The following is a 24,696-nucleotide window of genomic DNA, read 5'->3' on the forward strand; positions in this document are numbered from 1 at the left end:
AAAAAAAAACTTTGAAAATGTTTACAATTTAAATGTATACCATTATTTCCATTAATTTTAAATTTAAGTATTCAAATCGGCAACGATTTATGTCTCAATAAAAATCAAATTATTATTTCTTCCCTTTAAGGGAAAAAGGGAAAAGGGAAAAAACCCAGAAGTTCATGTTTCCTTTTTTTGCTTTATTGATGACATTCGGTTGTTAAAATGTTTATTGGTGTATTTTTATTCTTCCTATGGATATCCTTAAAAATGTCATACTTAAACATGCCATCATCATCATTTTTGATTTCTTTCCTTAACTTTTGAACCTAATGGCTATGGAAATATGTATATACATACATAGAATTATATATTATTGTCATATTATCATATTGTCAGCCATATAATAGTTATGATGATTGCCCTTTTTTTAAAGCAAATATGAATTTTTATTATTATTAGTTTTTTCTTTTTCGGTTATGAGAAGGCACACGTATTATGTGTAAGAGAAGAGAAATGATGTGACATTAAATTTGAGAGAAAATATATATTTAATATTTATAAGAAAATATATGTGAGGTTGTAATGAAATATGTCTGTTGCCACAACCAGATAAACCACAATAAAAAAATGTAAAATAGCTTTTCAATTTATTTGAAAAATCACACGAAAATACAGGGGGTCGACTAGGTTAAACTTCGTAATAATATCCAAAAATATACTCAAGTGAATATGACCGACGAGCATATTTTTTATCACGCCTATAGTAGACGTGTAAAAAATATATTTATAAAAATTTATGCTTTATACAGGGCCTAGAAAAATATATATAAGAATACAAACCTTACATGGGACATTGGAAATACTTTTTATAAAAATCCATGCTTCTATAGACCTGGGAATAATATATATTTTTATAATCCACATTGTAAAATTTTTCTAAACATCAACGCCTTATATAGGAACTTGGAAAATTTTTTCATAAAAATCAACGTCTAATGTAGATCTTTTCCACGTCTTATCTATGGACATGGAAAATATTAAAAAAGTCCTCACATTAAAAAGGATCGTAGAAAATGTGTTTTTTACAAATCCACACTTTATATTGGGTCTTGGAAATATAAAACAAAAAAATAACCTTGCCTTGTAGAAGACCTTAGAAAATATTTTCTTAAAATCCATGTTTATATAAGATATTGGAAACCTATTTTTTAATTCTTTACCATATATAGGATTATGAAAACCTTTTTTTAATTCCACCTATTATATAGGACCTTGGAATTTTTTAAATTCCACCCCTTATGAAGGATCTTGGATTTTTTTTTAAATTCCACCCCTTATATAGGACTTTGAATTTTTTTTTAATCCAAGCCAATCCAGGACCTTGGAAAAATATTTTTTAAAAAATCTACGACTTATATAGGACCTTGGCAATTTTGTTTCTTAAACAAGCCTTACAAGAAAAGCATTTTTCAAAAACCCACGCCATATATAGGATATTTTCTTCAAAATCCAGGCATTACATAAAAGCTTGGAAAAAAATATTTTTTAAAAAATCCACGTCATATATATGACATTGCAAAAATACTTCTAAACCAGTGAGGAAAGTAGTAAAGTCGGACTAGGCCGACTATACCCTTCACCACTTTGGGTATATTCTGCATATGTATCCGAAAAGATGTCACCCTTTTGAAGGAATTTTGACATAAAATTTAACGAACTTAAATATGTAATTTTTATGTCTTTCTGGAACCTATGCTAAATTTAATGTCATTTGGGTAAGTTTAGAGCCGTTTGCGCACAGTGAGACAGATGTGTGTAAATCGATTTAAAACAAACTTGACACATGTTATTCGGTATGCTGCACTGTTTAAAATTTAATCACAATCAGACACTCATTAATATATTGAAGCTACGATATATCTATGATTTTCAGGGACTTTTGCCCACCATTTACATAAAATCGGTCGAAACTATATATGGAAGCTATATCTAAATCTGAACGGATTTTCACGAAACTTAGCACACAATATTCTAGACCTAACTTAGAACCCTATACCAAATTTCGTGCAAATCGAAAGATATATAGGGACTTTGGTACACCATTTACCTAAAATCGGCCGAAACTATATATGGGAGCTATTTCTAAATCTGAACCAAATTTCACGAACCTTAGCACATATCATTCTAGATTTAATTCAATACGATATGCCAAAGTTCGTGAAAATCAAATGATTTTTAGGGACTTTGGTGCACCACTTACCTAAAATCGGGCGAAACTATATATCGGAGCTATATGTAAATCTGAACCGATTTTCACGAAACTTGGCACACATCATTTTAGACCTAATTCAGTAGGCTATACCAAATTTCGTACAAATGGAAAGATATATAGGAACTTTGGTACACCATTTACCTTAATTCGGACGAAAATATATATGGGAGCTATATCTAAATCTGAAGCGATTTTCCCAATTTCAATAGGGTTCGTCCTTGGGCCAAATAAGTGAGCTGTGCCAAATTTCATCCAAATCGGATCATAAATGCGACCTGTACTTTGTTTACAATTTAACATCAACAGACGGACAGACGGACGGACATGCATAAATCGACTCAGAAAGTGATTCTATGCATATTCTCAAAAGGAACCATGGGTCTATCTCGATTGATTTTGCCTGTTACAAACATATGCACAAAGACATAATACCCTGAACCACAATGTGGTGAAGGGTTTAAAAACCACATCTCATATAAGACCTTGAACAATCCATGCCTGTAATAGAGGCGCAAAAAAAAACACACACACACTATAGTGATTGTAGAAAAATATATTTTTAAAAATAATCACACCTTCTACAGTTTCTTATAAATAAACTCTTTATTATCATAAAATGGATATAACAAAAAAATTGCATTATATGTTCTTGTGGTAAATCCCACAAAACCACCTATCAATATTGTCAACATTTACTCTAATTGAAATTGAAAATACACCATCTTCCTTCCACAACTTTCTTGTATTCTTTTCCATTTCTCCAATCATTATTTGTACATCGACAGCATAAAAATCGAAAACCATTTGCTTTTGTGGATTTCCTTCTATCTGTCGCTTAATTATTCCATACACCCACACACCATCGCATCACTTGCACTTTGAGTGCATGCTATCTAACTCATTCGCTCACTCACTCACTCACAACACAGCAACAACACAATATCGCACTTTACATTGCACTTCATTTAACAGACCATTGATGGAAAACCACAAAACTAATTGACGTTAATATGTCTCAATACAAAATTGATATACTCTTATAAATTTCAAGGAGTGCATAACATCACACTGCCACCACAAACACACCCACACAAGGACTTTATCATTATCAACAACCACCACATCTTCATATCATGAAGAGCTATCAAATGTTGTCGTTGTTGAATGACATCTTCCTTGCTGCTGCTGCTGCTGGTACTTATGTTTGTATTGATAAACACCAACACACAGAAATTTGAAGATAGGGAATTACTTATATATTGAGTTGTGGTTAAGAGATATACGAAAAAAATTATATGAAATTGAATTGGAAAATTTTATAAATAATTAATTGATGTTTTTGGGAAGGGTAAAATGCAATATCTATATGCCATGACTCCAATGCGTAATTAATTGATTTTTGATACATTGATTATTTTAAAACTTTAAAATATGTGTCTAAGAGGGGATTTATTAGTAAACGTTTCACAACTAATTATACTATGGACCAATATACGACGTAGCTTCTCTAAGAGATGTGGATTTTTTAAAAGCATATAGTTTCCCCAGGACAGTATTAGGCTTCAATATTTATACCCAACACCACACTGTGGTACAGGGTATTATGTCTTTGTGCATATTTTTGTAACAGGCAAAAGGAAACGAGATTGTCACATGGTTCCTTTTCAGAATATACATAGCATCACATTCTGAGTCGGTTAATGCATGTCCGAAATTGTACACAAAATACAGGTCGCATTTATGATCAGATTTGGATGAAATTTGGCAGAGCTCACTTATTTGGCCCAAGGACGAACCTAGAACACAGGTTCAGATTTCGATATAGCTCCCATATATATTATCGTCCGATTTTATGTAAATGGTGCACCAATATATCCTTCGATTTGCACGAAATTTGGCATATCGAAAGAATTAAGTCAGGCTTAATCCCAGTTTGTTGTTTTTATAAAAAACAACTATTTATTTGAGGGGAATGTATGGTATTGTCCGCCGAGGGGTAAGCAGGGGAGACTATAGTTTTGGATCTCACCACTGATCCTCATCAGTTCCCTTAGTTTTTTGTTGGGATATTCTCCCCAGAAGTTATTATTGGCTTCTTTACAAAAAAGCTTTCAAACCCAAATGTCTCTTGTGACAATTCGAAGTTCTTACGTTACCAGCGATACGACCCCAATGAGAAGTTCGTTTCGTTGGCGCCTGACTTCGTGGTCAACAAGGTATTTGCAGACAACTACAATACATTTAAATAGTTGTTTTTTATAAAAACAACAAACTGGGATTAAGCCTGACTATTTTGCAAAAACAAAATACAAATAGTATCCCAAATAACCCGCCAACACTACTGTACTGAATTAAGTCTAGAAAGATGTGTGTTAAATTTCGTGAATATCGGTTCTGATTTAGATATAGCTCCCATATATATTTTCCTCCGATTTTAGGTAAATGGTGCTCCATAGTCCCTTTGTATCCTTCGATTTGCACGAAATTTGGCATAGCGTACTGAATTAAGTCTAGAACGACGTATGTTACATTTCGTGAACATCGGTTCAGATTTAGATATAGCTCCCATATATATTTTCCTCCGATTGTATGTGAATATCCTTCGATTGGCACGAAATTTGGCATAGCGTACTGAATTGAGTCAAGAATGATGAGCGTTAGGTTTCGGAAAAATCTGTTAGATTTAGATATAGTTTCCATATACATTTTCGTCCGATTTTATGTACATGGTGCACCAACGTCCCTTTCGATTTGCACGAAATTTGGTATAGCGTACTGAATTGAGTCCAGAATGATGAGTGGTAAGTTTCGAAAAAAAGGTTAAGATTTCAATATATATTCCTCATATACATATATGTATATTCGTCGGATTTTACATAAATGGTGCACCAAAATCCTAATGTATCGAATTGAGACTTGAATGACGTTATTGTTTTTTGTTGAAATTGGTGCAGATGCAGCCATAGCATATGTAATTCGAACGTGTGTCTGATTGAAATTAAATTTTTGACAGTGAGGCGTACAAAATAGTGTGTATCCATTTTGCTATAAATTGTTTTCCACATATTTGTCTCATGGTTCGCAGACGACTCTAAATCTGCCCGAATGAAATTAAATTTATCATAGGTTGCAGAAACCAATGAGTATATTCCTTGGAGGGAACATTGACATGCAATTGTAAGGATTCATATATACAATATAACCAAAGTGGTGAAGGATGTCATATGCAATATGTCATAGGCAAATATTTAAGTGTAACTCTCACATCCGAGTTTCCACGACAACATAATTAGTATCAATTTATAGGTGAACCACTCCTCTTGGATATGCTATCATGTTTTCGGTACTTTGTTCTTCAGGGTTAAATATATACTCTATAGAATACAAATTTTGTCATTTTTCACACAAAAGTCAGGGTCAATTTGACCCGCAAAATATTGACCGATCTTTATCAAAAAAGGCATGTTTATTCTCTGGCCCGATCCCCTTCTCCATGCAAAAATTCACGTTGTTTGGGCCATAATTGCGGCCTCTGGAGCGACAAGAAAATCAGACAAAAATAAAGTTTTTGGTCAAAAAACAATAGGGGTCTTCATTGGCCAGAACCCATTCTACATGCAAAATTTCGTGAAGATTGGCCCATAACTGTGGCCTGTATCGTGTTTACAATTTATAATGTACAGACGGAAGGATGGACGGACGGACACACATGTCTAGATCGACTCAGCTAGTCGAGATATGACGATCGGTATACTTAAAGGTGGGTCTAGAACCAATATTTTGTCGCGTTACAAACTTTGGGGCTGCACAAAGCTATAATACCCTGACAACGTAGTTGTGTAGGGTATAAAAAGGGATATAACGGTGCACGTTTTGGTATAGCCCCCATGTTTTGGTATATTAATGTTTCAGTATTTTGGGTTTTCACCCTATTGGTCTACTTCTTGGGGTAGTCCCCAAATTTCGACATCTTGCGGAGTTTGGACACGTTATTGAACGGAACTTTCTCTACTTTGATATTATGGGTCCCTGCTGTGTATTAATTCTTTCTACCAAATACTGTCAATATCAATCCTGCTTTTGGTATAGCCCAGATTTTGGCTCCCACATAAATGTCACGATCCACTTTCGAATAAAGTGGCTGTAACTTGGCATTCTCAATAAATTCCTGAATATTTTTTTTTTTACCAAAAATTCCGGCGCATTTTCGGGTTTTTAAGGTTTTGGCCGAATTTTTCCACCGTTTGGCTTAGAGGCTGTCATATATGTGTGCAGAAAATTACCAATATTAATCCATGAAATATTGTTCGAAACAGTTTTATGTTGTGGAGTAGCCTCCATGTAAAGTATCGACCCCAATTTCGGTATTATTTTTCAATGAAGTGGCGTTAAATTGGCATTCTGAAGTCAAGGTGTTTAAAATACATTTTTGCTAACATTTTCTATATAGTTTTAGTTTTTGACCTAGTCCTCCACATAAAGGTTTCGGCCCATTGTAGACTCTACATATGAGTTGCGATTCATTTCAGATATATGTTACTGTAAGTAGGCATTTGGGATTTTCATAGGGAAAAAATAAAATATTCAATTCTTATATCTTGTCCCCCAGAAGATACCAATTGATTTTTTAAGGCTAAATGAAAATCCATTTTATATAAATTCTGAAAAACACCCTAGTTCTTCCAATATTCCCTGGTCCCTGTTTGTCTTAATTCACCCATCCAGCCATCCGTTCATTCACTCACCGTAGTTGCTGCTGCTGTTGCTTCTGCTGTCATCACCTTAAGTGTTGCTGTTATTCTAGCAATTGATATTGCTCTCCTAACCACACTTCACAACAACGACAAAAGAGGCCTATACTTGTATGGACATTTAGAGCATACATGCGTATCCTTCATCTCCAAATACAAATTCACATATATCTCGTATACACACACATATATCTATCAAGAAGTACCTCAACAGTACCAACAAACATACATATGTATCCTTACCTATAACAATTGTACCAAGAAGAGAAAAAAAACAAAATGTATACACATGTATGCATATCATCAAATATATACAAGGACACACTTGAATAAATGTTCATACATAGTCAATGGTGTTTAGTTAGGATCTTGTGGGAAATATGTTACGAAGTACGATATATAAACTGACTTTGGTGTTACTGTGGTTTGGGAAGATATAAACAAATATATGGGTGGGTTTTTTGAAATTAATTATAAATAAATATTTTTATATAATTGTTAAAATTAAATATATATTTAAAAATCCTTGAGAAATTTGATATGCCCAAAATTGAGAAGACCTTCTTCTTATAAAAAAAATCACTTTAAAGAAAATAAACTTCCATCAAACCACTGTTACAAATTCCTCTGACTTTATTTAGCTTCTGTGGATATTTTGTGGAGGCCTCCTCCATACAATAGCCAAGTAAGCATTCACACAGTTACGTTTCTCTATATGTATATGCGTGTGTGTCTTTGTGTTCCTCCATCTTCAACAGTTGTTGTTGATGTTGGTTATTGCTGCTCATAAATCATTCAACATTTGTACTGAATGTTGAACGAGTCACAGTTGAAGAAAACGCATAAACACAACAGAGCGAGTGAGCGACCAAGCACTGAGAGATAGCACATCCGTGGGAGTTAAAAGAAATTCCCAAAGAAATACAACACAGCAGAGTAGTGCACAAACATACGCACACACACACACATAGCTTTGCAACAAAGTGCTTGAAGAAATGAAGGACAAACAGCAGCAGCATATATGACATATTAGATTTGTGTGAGTGTGCGAGTGCGAGTGCCATAGCGTAACACACACATCTGCCATACTTTGGATACACTTAGATATTCCAGACCAGACTGGCGGTTACACTCGGGCATTCCATACACACAACAAGTACACCCAGATGTCAGCTATCATGTAGTTTATGGTTGGCCACAGAAAATCATGCGTCTATGTCCGTTACAAAATGTTCCACTTCCGACGAATATGGCAAGAGGGTCAATGGTAGGTGGTGTGATGGAAAATTGTAGGGAGGATATTATTAGGAAGATTGAGGCAATGTTGGAGAGATGAACATTTAAATGTGTAACATTTGTTGTGACCCTTAAAAAAATATTTTTAAGAAATTCACGCCTTATATAGAGCCTTGAATATTTTTAAGAAATACACGCCTTATATAGAGCCTTGAAAAAATATTGTTAAGAAATACACGCCTTATATAGAGCCTTGAAAAAATATTGTTAAGAAATCCACGCCTTATCTAGAGCCTTGAAAAAATATTTTTAAGAAATCCACGCCTTGAAAAAATATTTTTAATAAATCCACGACTTGAAAAAATATTGTTAAGAAATCCACGCCTTATATAGAGCCTTGAAAAAATATTGTTAAGAAATCCACGCCTTATCTAGAGCCTTGAAAAAATATTTTTAAGAAATCCACGCCTTATATAGAGCCTTGAAAAAATATTGTTAAGAAATCCACGCCTTATCTAGAGCCTTGAAAAAATATTTTTAAGAAATCCACGCCTTATATAGAGCCTTGAAAAATAATTTTAAGAAATCCACGCCTTATATAGAGCCTTGAAAAAATATTTTTAAAAAATCCACGCCTTATATAGAGCCTTGAAAAAATATTTTTAAAAAATCCACGCCTCATATAGAGCCTTGAAAAAATATTTTTAAAAAATCCACGCCTTATATAGAGCCTTGAAAAAATATTTTTTAATAAATCCACGCCTTGTATAGAGCCTTGAAAAAATAAAAAATATTATTTTGAGAAAATATTTTTAAGAAATCCACGCCTTATATAGAGCCTTGAAAAAATATTTTTATAATATTTTTTTAAGAAATCCACGCCATATATAGAGCCTTGAAAAAATATTTTTAAGAAATCCACGCCTGGTATAGAGATTTGAGAAAATATTTTTAAGAAATCCACGCCTTATATAGAGCCTTGAAAAAATATTTTTATAATATTTTTTTAAGAAATCCACGCCATATATTGAGCCTTGAAAAAATATTTTTAAGAAATCCACGCCTGGTATAGAGATTTGAAAAAATATTTTTAAGAAATCCACGCCTGGTATAGAGATTTGAGAAAATACTTTTAAGAAATCCACGCCTTATATAGAGCCTTGAAAAAATATTTTTATAATATTTTTTTAAGAAATCCACGCCATATATAGAGCCTTGAAAAAATATTTTTAAGAAATCCACGCCTGGTATAGAGATTTGAGAAAATATTTTTAAGAAATCCACGCCTTATATAGAGCCTTGAAAAAATATTTTTAAGAAATCCACGCCTTATATAGAGCCTTGAAAAAATATTTTTAAGAAATCCACGCCTTATATAGAGCCTTAAAAAAATATTTTTAAGAAATCGACGCCTTATATAGAACCTTGAAAAAATATTTTTAAGAAATCCACGCCTTATATAGAGCCTTGAAAAATATTTTAAAAAAAATCTACGCCTGGTATAGAGATTTGAGAAAATAGTACATATACCCTTCAGCTTGGGTTGTATTGTAATTTTCGGCTTTCACTTGTGGCCTATAGATCGACTCGAAAAAATACAAAAAATTAAGTTTTCGGTCAAATTCATACCAAAATTATTATCTGATAATTACTGTTGTCCTTGACAATACCTGGATCCTCATGGAAAATTTCAAAGCAATCAGCGCTATATTTTCGCCCTCTATTGTGGTACTAGGTTATTAAATAAAATTTGTAAATATTTACGTGTATCTCCCACATCCGAGTACATACGACAATCTAATTGGTATCAATTTAAAGGCCAACCACTCCTCTTGGATATACTATCAACTTCTCGGGTCTATGTCCTTCAGGGGTTAATATATAGGCCATAGAAAACAAATTTTGTCATTTTTTCAAAGAAAAGTCAGGGTCCATTTGAGCCGCTAAATATTGGCCCATCTTAATCAAAACAGGCATGTTTATTCTGGGGCTCAATCCCCTTCTGCATGTAAAAATTCGTGATGTTTGGGCCATAATTGCGGCCTCTGGAGCGACCAGAAAATCAGACAATAATAAAGTTTTTGGTCCATTGCATCCTCTAAATATTAACCGATCATTACCAAAAACAATAGCGGTCTTCATTGGCCAGAACCAATCATGCATGTAAAATTTCGTGAAGATTGGTCCATAACTGTGGCATGTATTGTGTTTACAAATTATAGTGGACAGACGGACGGACACACATGTCTAGATCGACTCAGCTAGTCGAAATATGAACTATGCTATTTCGCGGCGTTACAAACTCTTGGGGCTGCACAAAACTATAATACCCTGATAACACAGTTGCGTAGCTTATAAAAATCTACGCCTTATATAGATCGTGAAAAGAATATTTTTGAAAAATCCGCGCCTTATGTGGAGCCTTCAAAAAAATTTTTAACGAATTTCAAAATCATATCACTCCAAAATCCTACCCTCTATTTATCTAAATGTTTGTACAAGCCACAAATTGATCGTCAAATTTGATGCCTCTACTTACCAGTTCTCGATATATATTTTTTCTTCTTTCGCTGATATGGGAACATAGCAAAAACCCCCCACTCACACATACAAACAAACATCAATGATAAATATGCTTACCTTGTGATTCCGGTGCGTGTTGAGAACATTTCCAAAACAAATATTTGTGGAAGACCACCATCATAGCCAGGTATACATTGAATGTCAACACTTAACTCAGTTCGATTGAAGATGGTACAATTTGCAACGGCATTTGGTAGAGCTGGAAATAGGCATACAACAACAACAACATTTCATACAAAGTGTTTCGGAGAAGAAATTGGAATTGACGAGTTGTTGTTGTTGTTTCATCATCAAAGTTGAAGGACAAATACGTTTGTTATTAATGTTGCAGATGATTGATTTACACGGAGGCAAAGAAGTTGTAGATGATTTCGGATGTATTTGTGTTTGGGTTTTTACAAAGGATCCGCACATATTGGATGTAATGAATTTCGATATTATCATCCAAATATTGTTTCAAAATTACAAAAGGTTCCATGACCAATCAACGTCGTCACAGCAACATAATGGTCGTCAGGGACATATCCATGCCGATGTCAGCATTTATTCAATAACATCGCCAACATTATCATCATCGTCATCATCATACGTTGTTATTTATTTATGATTGTTGTTCCAATTCAAATATGCATGTGTGTGTGTTGCCATTTGTTTGCGGTTTCATTTTCACCAATATTGGTTGGTTAGGTTGTCATGTATTTGCCATAAGAAAATAATACACATCGTTTGGTGGGGGTTGGCGAAGCGACATCGAAAAATAACAACATGAAAGAAAGAAAAATAGAATAACAAATATTTAGTTGATTAAATAAACAAAATATTGCTGAGGACAAATGTCATTGATGTGTTGACACACTGTTTTATTTTGTGTAACTACATACGACATAAGGCCAGGACATGTTCGCCCACACACACACATATGTAGGTGACACTTGTGATAACAAGTGTATATGCACACATATAGTCATTCTGAGAAGTATGTACTTGGAAATACAAATTCTCAAGGAAATTCATTCAAGTTTGAAAAAGGAAAATAAACGGAAACCGGATGCACACTTTGTGTTTCCTCGATTGTTAACCCATTGAGAACGTATAATAAGGATTAAAAATATAGTAGTAGCAGTCATTGTTTGAAATTAAATTCAAATTTATGTAAATGGTTTTTAAACATGGACTTCATTTCCAAAAATAACTGACCAGTATCAAGAATCAGTATTACGGAAAGTGCGGCATAAAATGGTCAATTTCAGATTTGGATAATTTGATACGGACCAATGTTCCAACGAATATGTAGAATCAAATGCTGCACTATACTTGTTATTGTTTGTCTATTTTTATACACCCCCACGATGAGATGAACATCCAAACTATAAAAAGTCATGAAAAGGTCTATAAAAAGGCCATGTCATGGTAAGTTGCTGTGTTAAGATTGGTCAGGCCGAACTTTGGATACCGTCCATTATATGTATTACTTGAAATGAAAATATATGGGGACATACCACAAAGTATACCTATACCGGCAATTGTACCGAGCGAATGTTGTAAACCACATGGTACATTAAATACATATTTCAACAATTTTAAGAAACAGAGAGGAACATGTGTATAAAATCCTCAAAATACTGTAATTTAGAGCGCAAAGTTATATAAGGCCAACGTACACAGGATTTTGCATCGGGATGGGTTTCAATATGAAAATTTTCATTGTAGAAACAAATTTTTGTATCGTACGTCCCTATGGCTAATTGAGAATCGATACAGTTCAATTTCCAACCTAACATTTTTGCATCACAATAACTTCCTTCACTTAAAAATACCGAAAATCGTTAGGTTTCGTTATATGGGGACTAGGTCTAAATGTGGCCCGATATAGTTCGTCCTTCAACCTTGAATTCTAGTTTTTTATATTGACATCCTCTAAAGGTAGAATCATAACAATATATGGCTAAATCGTTCTAGAATTCCATACTTTTAGGGTATACTTTAAGTGAATACTGTAATATGGGGACAGCCCCAAAAGGCGGAACAAATCAAGTAACTATTTTAATATGAAATTGGCTTATATGGGCACTACCCCTAAAAGGGGGGTTATTGACCTGCAAGAAAAGACACAATTGCACAATTTGGCGATCTATCTCAATTCGTTTAGAGACTAGAGTGAATACAGCATACGGACTAAAACCAAACATAATATACCCTCGATACTATGGTGCAGGGTATAAAAAGCTGGACAAAACATAGAATATCTGGACATGAACAAATAATGTTAAAAATCGGTTCACATTTAACTTCCATATATATTTTCAATCGATTTAAGCTTGATGTGATATTGTGCACATGAGATAAATTGATCCATATTTACACATTTTTTACACAACTATGTTGTAAGGGAACTAAAGCTTTGTCCTAGACCCACCTTTTAATATACCGATCACAAAGAGGATCTAGACATGTGTGTCGGTATGTACATTATAATTTGTAAACCAAGTACAAGCTATAGTTATTGGCATTAGGGCATCACATTTTGCATGGGTTTTGGTAATAATCGTTTTTATTTGCCTGTTTTTCTGGTCGCTTTAGAATCTACAAATATGAACCGAATATAACGAAATTATGAACCAAACATCACGAGAGGATCTGGCCCACGAACACTCGGGGTATTCTAAAATTGTTTTCCACACTAGAGGCAGAAATTTCGTATTGATGATTAGGAAATTTAGCATGAAGTTCTGGTTATTGTCAAATGTGACACACATAGTCGTCGTTGGTTACCAGATGATATTTAGGGGATAAAATGGTTCGAAAATTTTATTTCTCTGTGTTTTTCTAAACGTTATAGGAGCCACAATTATGAATCGAATATCACAAAATTGTATACAAAGGAGGGGATCGGGCCATGGACAGTGGATTAAAAAATTTGTATGAAAAGTGATTAAATTTATATGTTACTGCGGCATGACCCGGAAAAATTGCTGGTATACAAATGTGTAATGGCTGATTTTTAATCGGATATCAAATATGGGTATTCTTATATGGCTTCATGTTATTATTACTATTAGCGTGGTCCAGGTTCCGCAATTTAATATTATTGCTCTAGTTTCTGATAATCTATCCATCGTGGCAACAATAACTGAATTACGCACAAGTATTATTATTCGTTATATGGTTTTATAAAAATTTGGCCATCTGTGGAGAGCAACCAGCAGACGTTTTATTATCCCTTAGGATTTAATGTATGCAAAAAAATAAATTTAGATGTTTTTAAATATTGGGCCTTTCTTGGGTAGGTACTAAAACAAATGGACCGATTGTTCCCATATTTCTAATTTATCTTAGTTTGGTAAAAGTATTACGATATGCAAAGTGGACCGAAAGGTCCAATCTTTGAACTTGATCTGTACATGATAAATATATTACGATGTGAAAAGTTTCGATGTAAGTGTATATTCCGATATCTTCATATAAGCTTCATATTTGACCCTTGGGGTGAAGGTACTAGAAGGAGTGAACCGATATGACCCCTTCCAATATTATATAAGCATGGTTACGTAGTACAAACTTCAGTTCAAATTGTATTGTCAATTCAATTGATATTAAAACCAGAAGTTTCAGTAAAATTTTCAACATTTCGTGTGGGAGGTACCAGAAGGAGTGGACCGAACTATATTCGAACTTGATTAGGGTTTGGTAAAACTAATAGCTTTTGCAAAATTTCAAATAGTCCGTTCGCATTATGGTATAAAATCAAATGTCAGCAACATTTTGACCATTTAGTTGAGGAGTTACCAACATTTGTGTGCCGAAATTTAACTAAGTTTGGAGGAGATATTACGATGTGCAAAGTTTGGATGTAAACTGTTATTCCCTTCGAGACTTACTGTGGGCACCAGCCCGCCAGACAGACAGAACGGCATTTGTAATTCGGCTCCAAATTGTGTGAAACTGACTTGGTCCAAAGAAACATGGGGTCTAAAACATATATTTCGATGAGGCACATTTTTGCCGTAGCAAAGCCAGTTATATTAGCCCCTGTACCTCATAGGTCATAGAATAAGAGTATATATCTCTCAGCAACTCACACCCATACCATAAATCTAATGTATAAGACTTAGTTTTGCCCTGCTTGCCTCGTCCGACAATACTATGTTCTCGCAATATTTAAGATAGAACATTGAAAATTTGCATACGCTTTACTACTCCTAGAATCATTGGTATCGATATAACGCTACACGTGTTGTTATATTTTCCATAGAATAGTATAGCCCAATTTTCAATACTTGAAGTTTTCAGATATATTTTCCAGTCTATGTGGATTTAATTTAACTATTTTTGGAAGGTAAGACTTCCTCTCAGAAACATTTTATTGTAAGTCTAATTTTGAAACAATTTGCATATAAAAGACCCATCCAATTTTAGATATTTCGATGATGAAATGTTTCGTATTTTCAGAAAATAAATATATATTTGCAAAATATGTGCTGTATTATTCAAAATTTTGACATAGACCCCATTTTATACTCCCGCCCCATTTCAGGTCCGTTCATGGAAGCTTTCGCCTAATGGAACTGTAATAAAAAACAACAAAGGTTAAAATATAGAACCATATGGACCACACCAATTTGGTTATTTCTATGGTCCTTTGAGCATATTTTATGGTCTTTTTAATTTTTGATTCCCAGATTCTTAGGGGATACAAAAATTACTTCATTTTAAATATTTCAAAACCACACTTCGTAGTCTGATTATTTCGGTCCAAGTCGAATTTAAGGTATTTTTTCATTTCCTTAAAATCTAATTTATATCTTTTCGATGTTCTCAATGGGTTAATATCAATACTAAATAAATTTATTATGTTGTGTGTGTGTGAAAGGCGCCACTTATTTTGAATTGTTGTGTCAACACATCGCGCCACAACTCAAGCACTTTTGCTCTCTTCTAGTTGTCGTTCATGTTGTTGTTCAATACTCGAATTCGTATTATTTACCTGCCAATACAACCTGGAAAAGACATGGTTGATTTTGTGTTCCCACTTCGTTGGAGGCCCAGCATGACAAGGTGCCATAGTCCTGGAAAAGTTAAAGAAAAATATGTAGAGTAAATATGAGTAAATAAGTATGAGTAAATTTAAACTTTTATTGCATTTTCAATTTCAGACTTAACGATTTTAGTAAGGAGTTATATAATTTATTTTATAATATTATAATAGAAATGTTAAAGATTCGTTTAATATACGATTGGAAATTGGAAGTTGAAAGGGGTTTTGAGCAAATTTGCACACGTGCTTACCTGATCTGTTACAGGGGTATATTTCAAAATACTACGGCTACCATTAACACTGAAACGTTCACTGCCCACATCCAATGTTTCACCTGAATTGTTGAATTTCCAACGGAAAGATCTGCAAAAAATTGAAAAAAAAATAAATAAACGATTGGAAAATTTTCAAAGAAAACAAACAACAATTATTTCTATGAAACTCTTCTTCTAGGCACATTAAACTTGAAAACGCCATGTCTACTACTAGTTTCCGAAAAAAAAAACTTTAATTTTCACAGCTTGCATTTTCATTTTAGCCTGGCTAAGTGGAAATCAACAAAATGCGAATAGGAGAAAATGAATCTGCAAACAATGTTTGTATGGGAAAATTCAATTTTCCTTCTCAAAAAAAAAGTTCAATTAAAATCCTTTTTATTTGCACCACCACATCCTTACCCACATCAACGATATCTTGGGTGCATCGTCATCACCATCGGCATGGCGTGGCATAGTATGATGGGCATCTTCCACACAATCTTTTTCTTAAGTTTTCAATTTCAATTTTTTTTTGTTCTTGCTGTTGATTCTGTCTTGAAAACTAAGATATCTGATTTTTTGTTTGAATTAATGGGTAAGGATGTTTGAATGTCTGTTGTGCATGTGTTTGTTTTCACTTTTTTTTTTGGGAAAACTTCCTTCTTGATTCAATTTCTTTTTTGTATTAAAAAAAAATTGGAAAAAATCCCAACAAAAGTTACTTGAAAGAGTTTTACATTCAGCCATTTGTTCGTCCTGAAGTTTTTTGAATGGTTTTGGTAAATTAAATTTGTCTTAAAGTGTCATGAGTGATGTGAAAAATTTTGAAAATATGTATTTGTTGCTGTTGTTCCTTTTGTGTTGTAAAGAAAATCCAATAATCGTTAGTATTTACCCAATGTGGGTGTGTGTTTATGTTGGAATGTCTAGGCATTGACGATTTTAGTTTTAAAGAAAAAGTTATAAAGGCATGTTTGTCTTAGTTTAAACTTAGTTTATTGAAAAATAATTGAAAGTTTATTAGAAAATGAAACTTGTAGGAAAACACGTGTATAGAAAAAAACTTTATGTATAATAAAGTGTTAATTGAGTTCATAGGTTATCTACAGAAAATGATTGAAAGAAAACATAAAAGTATAAATTGAAATCTTTGTAAGTTAGTTAGGGTATTCGTTATTTAAATAAAGACTCACATGGAAAGGTATAAGTACTTGAAACTCATTTATGAATTTAGAAGAAAGAAAAACCTAAATGTAACACATCTAAACATATTTTTTTTTAAGATATACATTTTTATACCCCACATAACTATGTTGCCAGGATATTAATGCTTTGTGTGTCCCTAAAAGTTTTTAACTCCGCGAAATATTGATTCTATACCCAGCTCTTAGTATATCGATCGTCATATCCCGTCATAGCTGAGTCGATCTATACATGTGTGTCCATCTGCCCCTGTCCATTATAATTTGTAAATACGATAATGGCAACAGTTATGTAACAATTTTCAAGACATTGTTTTTATTGTTTTTGGAAATAATGCTTTATTATTTTCTGAATTAAATGGACCAAATTTTTGTCCGTTTTTATATCCTTTACCACACTGTGGTGCAGGGTAATGTCTTTGTGCATATAATTGTAACAGGAAAGAGGAAACGAGAATATGCACATGAATTTTGAGAATATCCATAGAATCACTTTCTAAGTCGATTTATGCATGTCCGCCCGTCCGTCTGTCTATGTTAAATTATAAACAAAATACCGATCGCATTTATGATCCGAATTGAATGAAATTTGGCACAGCTTATCTATTAGTCCCAAGGACGAACCCCATTGAAATTGGAAAACAATCGGTTCAGATATAGATATAGCTGCCATATTTAAAATAAATGGCGTACGAAAGTCCCTGTATAAATTTCGATTAACACAAAATTTTACCAGCGTAATGAATTATGTGTGTTAAGTTTTCTGAAAATCGGTTTAGATTTAAATATAGTTCCCATATATATTTTCGTCCGATTTAATGTAAATGGTGCACCAAAGTCCATACATATCTTTCAAGTTGCATGAAATTTGGTATAGGGTACTGGATTATGTCCAGAATGACGTGTGTTAAGTTTCGAGAAAATCAGATCAAATAAATCAGGTCAGATTTATATATATATATATATATATATATATCTCATATATATATTTTCTTCCGATTTAAGGTAAATGGTGCGCTAAAGTTCCTATATATCTTTCGATTTGCACGAAATTTGGCATATAATGCTGAATTAAGTACAGAATGATGTGTGCTAAGTTTCATGAAAATCGCTTCATATTTAGATACAGCTCCCATATATATTTTCGTCCGATTTTATGTAAATGGTGTACCAAAATCCCTATATATCTTTCGATTTGCACGAAATTTGGCACAGCGTACTGAATTAGGTCTAGAAAGATGTGTGTTAAGTTTCCTGAAAATCGGTCCAGATTTAGATATGGCTCCTTCATGTATTTTCGTCCGATTTTATGAAAATAGTGTACCAAAGTCCCCATATATCTTTCGATTTGCACGAAATTTGGCATAGCACAATGAATGAGGTCGTGAATGATGTGTGTTAAGTTTCGTGAAAATCGGTCCAGATTTAGATGTCCCTCCCATATATATTTTCGTCCGATTTAATGCAAATGGTCCACCAACTACGCTATATATCTTTCGATGTGCACGAAATTTGGCACAGCGCAATGAATTAGGTCTAGAATAATGTGTGTTAAGTTTCCTGAAAATCGGTCCAGATTTAGATATAGCTCCCACATTTATCTTCGTCCGATTTAAGGTAATTGGCGTACCAAAGTCCCTCTATATGTAAGTTTCGTAAAAATCGGTTCAGATATATATAGCTCCCATATATATCTTCGTCCAATTTAAGGTAAATAGTGCACAAAAGATCCTATATATCTTTCGATTTGCACGAAATTTGGCATAGTGAATTGAAATGTGTTTATAATAATGTGTGCTAAGTTTCATGAAAATCGGTCCAGATTTAGATATAGCTCCCATATATAGTTTGGCCCGATTTTAGGTAAATGGTGCACTAAAGTCCCTGAAAATCTTTTCATTTGCACGAATTTTGGCATAGCGTACTGAATTAAGTCTTGAATGTTGCCCTGAAATCGGTTCAGATATAGACATATAACAAAGACGCGGCGTTTGTTAAGATATATATGTAGAATATATAGTCGGCCCAGTCCGACTTTACAACTTTCCTTACTGGTCTTAACTTCAATAGGGTTTACCCTTGTGCCGAATTTAATCTCATTCGGAATACAATGCGACCTGCACTTTGTTTAGAATTTAACATGGACAGATAGACAGACTGACAAACGGACAGACATGCATAAATCGACTCAGAAAATGAGTCTACGCATATTCTCAATATGAACTATGGGTGGTCATAGTCCATTGCAGAGCTCTCATGCTTCTGTTGACCTGGGCGGCAACCAACCCTTTTAAGACCATATATAGGTATGAAATTTATTCAGATCTGATTGACAATACGAAAAAATACTATTTCTAATACAAATTTTGTCAACTTCCCCATAATATATCCAGACGTACTTTGATGTACGACAGTGGTCCATCTCATCATCGCGTACTATTTAGGAATCTGTTTGTGTACCTGATATATCGTCAGCCTAAATCGAAGAACTGAAAACTATTACCTCAAACTGCAATCAATAGTGTTGTTCTTCAATGACCAGCCAAATCCAACGAAAGTTGTTTGTGAAAAAAAAAAACGTTTCGAAACAATCGGCCGCTTTTCTCATAGGCAAGAATAGTAATGACTGCTCCATTTGAGCAACGTGGAACGAAAAATTATGAGTTGTAGTCCATAATTTGTTTACCTCAAATCTTTGACCAAATTCCAAAAACAAACAAGAGTTTCGGTTGAATCAACGGTATTTTGACCGGCCAATACATGGACAACCCGAATTAATGATGTACGATTGTTCGCTATAACAGACCTCATGTTGTGTAAAAAAATCATATGAATATTTCTTACATTTAGTTTGGAACCCCTAGACATATTTAGCCAGAGACCGCATCCATTATATACACATATTTTTGATCAGAATAAAATTATTACGGCATAATGAAAGTTGCAGCCCAATTTCCCCTAATTAGTGGGACCTTTGTGTGGGTGTTATATCGAAATATGGACTTATATTGTAAAATTCTGGATAGAAGTTCTTTTGTTCTCCAGTTCTACCAAATTACAGTAACATCGTTGGAAATTTTCGCCATAGACGCCGATGCCTCTAAAATCTCGAAATCATAAATTACAGTCCTATCTTTGGGAAAATGCGGTAAAAGCCTAACAATACCAAAAATGGGACAATATGTATATTTGAGCCATACAGAAAGATTCTTGAAATATATTTTTTTATTCACCAGAAATCGGAAAGGCCCAATTGCATACCCCTTCATTAAGAAGATGCTGCAAAATTCTTCAAAGCATTGAAAATGATTCGTGGCCTTTATAGGAAGTTCTGTCAGTAGAACTTATTGGCGTTTTTACGTATTGTTAGTTAATGTTCCTTTTCATCTGAAGCCAATTAAGGCGTTTTTCGATTGTTAAACGTTATCTTACGTCATTGACGTCAAGAACATTAAACCTCAGAGTATCCACTATAATCGTTTTTCCTTGTCAAAATATTTCTACGACTATTTTTTTGTTACAATATATAAAATCTAAAAATTAAATATCAAATATCCGTAGATGATAACTACACCATCTAAAATTCTCTTTACAATTTCACGAGATTTCTGGGAGGCATTTTTGGCTCCATATCCTTTCAAACATACAACTCCAATAGATATCATATCTATAACCCCAAGGCAACAACCAACAAAAATGACAAAAACCATATCACATCTATGATTGGCTGGATATCAACACTGAAACACTGAAATGGACATCATTCACCTCATGATGATCATGATTTCCAATGTCCAATGTGATGTGGCGGCCATCTGTTATGTATCCATATTTTCAGAGTAGAGTAGATGTAAAAGCCAAAGCCTGTGGCTAATGTGGACAGTGTAACATAATCAACAACAACAGCAGCAACGGCAACATCTAACACATCCATTGGATATGCCACAAAGTGGCTCATGTGTATCATTAGTGTTTACTTATATTTGCACAATTTGATATAGTCAACAACTACTATGAGGAATACACTTATTTAGCTTGCAGCCATCTTGCAGCTTGGAGTCGCTCAGCTAGTCAGTCACTCGCCTTGTGAGTGAGTGAGTGGAAGAACGAATGAATCAAGGAATGGGTGAGTGAGCGACTATGTGTCGCTTGTCTTGTGAAATGTCTTCTAAAACTGACACATACCACACAAACACACACACACACATACATACACACCTATCATATCACATCAAATGACATTAGTGTATTGCAAGTGACTACAAGTGTCACAGGGAATTTTTCCGACTTTAGAAAAAGGGGGCTTGGAGAGAAATTTCTAATGGGGATATATATACACGATTGGTGAGGGGTGTGCGGAAAAGGTGTGTCAGTGTTGTAACCGCTTATTGGTTTGCTTGTATGTCACACATACATGTATATCACATAAAATTATATATAATCATTTGTTTGATATCCTGTGTGCAACACAACATCACATCCGACAGAGAGTGTGTGTGGTGTCACCTGTTCATGTTAATTTTGTGGTCCCATACACTTGATGACACATTGTAGCAGATGTTTCACACAAGGACTACACAGGGAATTTGTAATGTGTTAGCTGTTGTTGTTGTTGTTGTCTATTTCAAATAACTGTAATATATGAAATATATTTTTGCCACAACAGATGGTTTTTGGAAAATAATGAAATCTTTTGTATAGGAAGAAAAATTCAAATGAAGCTGGGAAACATGGAAGTTATTATTAAAATTTTAAAAAAATAATTTGAATCTTTCGAAATGAATTTCAGGGAAAATACTAAAAATGAAAAACCGCTTAATTTTCCAATTTTAAATTTTAATTTATATTCTCTTACATATTTTTTTCTTCTCAGATTAATTTCCCGCTATTTGAAAATTGATAATTTAATGACTACCTAAATAAAGCCCACCTCATCTAAGATTCCAGCACCCCATTCCATAAATTTCCGCTATTTTAAAAGCCGTTTATTTCATGTTCATGTCAGTCAATCCATCATTGCGGATTTTACACATGTCTAAATTGTGCGTCTTTTAAGGATATTAGTAACAACAAAAACAAGATGGTGGGGAAGGACAGCGGAAAAAGCTGCAAAGGCCATTATCCATGTAATAATACACTTGAATCATTTTGGGCGTGGGAAATATTAAACATTAGAGTGGAATGAAAAAATAGGAGGATTTCAACAAATATTTAAAAAAATCCACGCCTTATTGGTAGGTGGATAAAAATATTATAAACAAGTGAAAAAGCGTTAAGTTCGGCCGGGCCGAACTTTGGATACCCTCGACCATAGATATACTGGCAGGTACTTGAAATGAAAATATACGGAACATACCAAGTAATGGACCTATACCGACATTTCTACAAACCGATTATGTAAACCATAATACATATTTCAAAAAAAATTAATTAGCCTTATGGCTAATGAAGGTGGAAATATGCCTCATCGAAATATTGGTTTTAGACACCATGTTTCTTTGGACCTGTTCGAAGGGAGCAACCGATTTCACCCAAACTTTGCACATCTTAATATTTCTTCCAAACTTAGTTCAAGTTCGAAGATGTGAAATATCGGTCCACTCCTCCTGGTTCCTCCCACACAGGGGCTATGTCTAAATGCGGGTTATATTTCATATATAGTTCATTATCCAACCTTACGTTACAGTTTTTTATCTCGATATTCTCCGCAGGTGAAAAGATTACAACAGAGTCTGAGAACCAAACCCAAAACAGAAGTAAAGTCGGACTGGGCCGACTATATTATTCCCTTCACCACTTTGGGTATTTTCAACAGATGAATCCTAACAGACGTCGAATTTTTGAAGGACCATTAATATGAAAATGCTTCCATAAATGTCATTCTGCAACCTATACAAAATGTTTCATTTGGTCAGATATAGGGTTGCTTCGTACAATGGGACAAACTTATGTAAATCAATTTAAAGCAAATATTTTGAAATATAAACTCATTTCATCGAAACTTGTCACAGGTTAAGTTTAACTAATTTCAGTACGTTTTGGGCAATCGGCCACATTATGAGTTTTTGGTGCATCATGTACTTCAAATCGGGAGAAAAAAATATAAGAGCTCTATCCAAATCGAACCCGATTTTCCACACGATAGGTTATATTAACATCACTACTTTGTGTCAATCGGCCTACATTTGGGTCTTTGGTGAACCATTTACTTAAAATCGGACGAAACTATATATGGGAGCTATATCCAAATCTGAACCGATTCTGACAATACTTAGCACATGGTACGCTATACTAATTTAGTACATTGTGCAAAATTTTGTAGCAGACGGCCTATCATTGGGAATTTGATGCACCATTTACTTAAAATCTGACGAAACTATATATAGGAGCTATATCTAAATCTAAACCGATTTCAACTACACTTGCCACACGTTATGTTATAGCAACTTCAGTACGTTATGCAAAATTTTGTGCAAATTGAAACTTATATCTAACTTCCAGGTTATACTAACTTCAGTACGTTTTGCAAAATTTGCCTCAATTTTGCGTAAAATCGTACAAAAATATATATGTAGAACCTATATCAAAATCTGAACCGATTTCGATGAGACCTGCCAGGGATTAGCCTATATTAACTACAGCTCATTGTACAACATTGTGTGGCAATTGGACAAACTGTGGCTCCTTAGTGCACAATTTACATAAAATCGGCTGAAAAAATATATAGGAACTATATCTAAATCTTGAACGATTTTCACGAAATTTAACATACACCGTTTAGGCTCAATTAAGTACGCTATGCTAAATTTCGTGCAAATCGAATGATATATGTAGTGCACCATATATATTAAATCGGATGAAAATATATATGGGAACTATATCTAAATCTTGACCAATTTTCACGAAACTTGCCAGATATCCCTCTAGGCTCAATTCAGAACGTTATGCCAAATTTCGTGCAAATCGAAAGATATATATGGACTTTGGTGTACCATTTACATGAAATCGGATGAAACTATATATGGGAACTATATCTAAATCTGGACCGATTTTCACGAAACATAACACACATCATTCTGTACTTAATTAAGTACGATATGCCAAATTTCGTGCAAATCGAAATATATATATATATATAGGGACTTTAGTGCACCATATACCTTAAATCGGGCGAATATATATACGGGAGCTATATCTAAATCTCAAGCGATTTTCACGAAACTTAACACCCATAATTCTAGACCTACTTCATTCGTTGTGCCAAATTTCGTGCAAATCGAAAGACCATTTACATTAAATCGGACGAAAATATATATGGGAGATATATCTAAATTTGAACCGATTTTCACGAAACTTACACACACAGCATTCTAGA

At 33.8% G+C, this 24,696-nt stretch overlaps 1 protein-coding gene across 1 annotated transcript in view; it reads right to left on the reverse strand.

Annotated features, from left to right (window-relative positions):
• The window catches only part of LOC133329390 (mucin-19-like), a gene marked incomplete at its 5' end in the record, with an annotated part of 63,531 nt that overhangs the window by 29,146 nt on the left and 9,689 nt on the right, over positions 1 to 24,696 (reverse strand). The window contains 3 exons of the mRNA XM_061537867.1: positions 10,885 to 11,026; positions 15,812 to 15,893; positions 16,114 to 16,225. Of these exons, the coding sequence (XP_061393851.1) occupies positions 10,885 to 11,026; positions 15,812 to 15,893; positions 16,114 to 16,225 (336 nt within the window). The remainder of the gene's footprint in view (positions 1 to 10,884; positions 11,027 to 15,811; positions 15,894 to 16,113; positions 16,226 to 24,696) is intronic.

The sequence above is a fragment of the Musca vetustissima genome, unplaced genomic scaffold, assembly GCF_032173495.1.
Source record: "Musca vetustissima isolate MV318-11 ecotype Yass unplaced genomic scaffold, APGP_CSIRO_Mvet_v1 utg75032, whole genome shotgun sequence".
Classification (NCBI taxonomy): Eukaryota; Metazoa; Arthropoda; class Insecta; order Diptera; family Muscidae; genus Musca; species Musca vetustissima.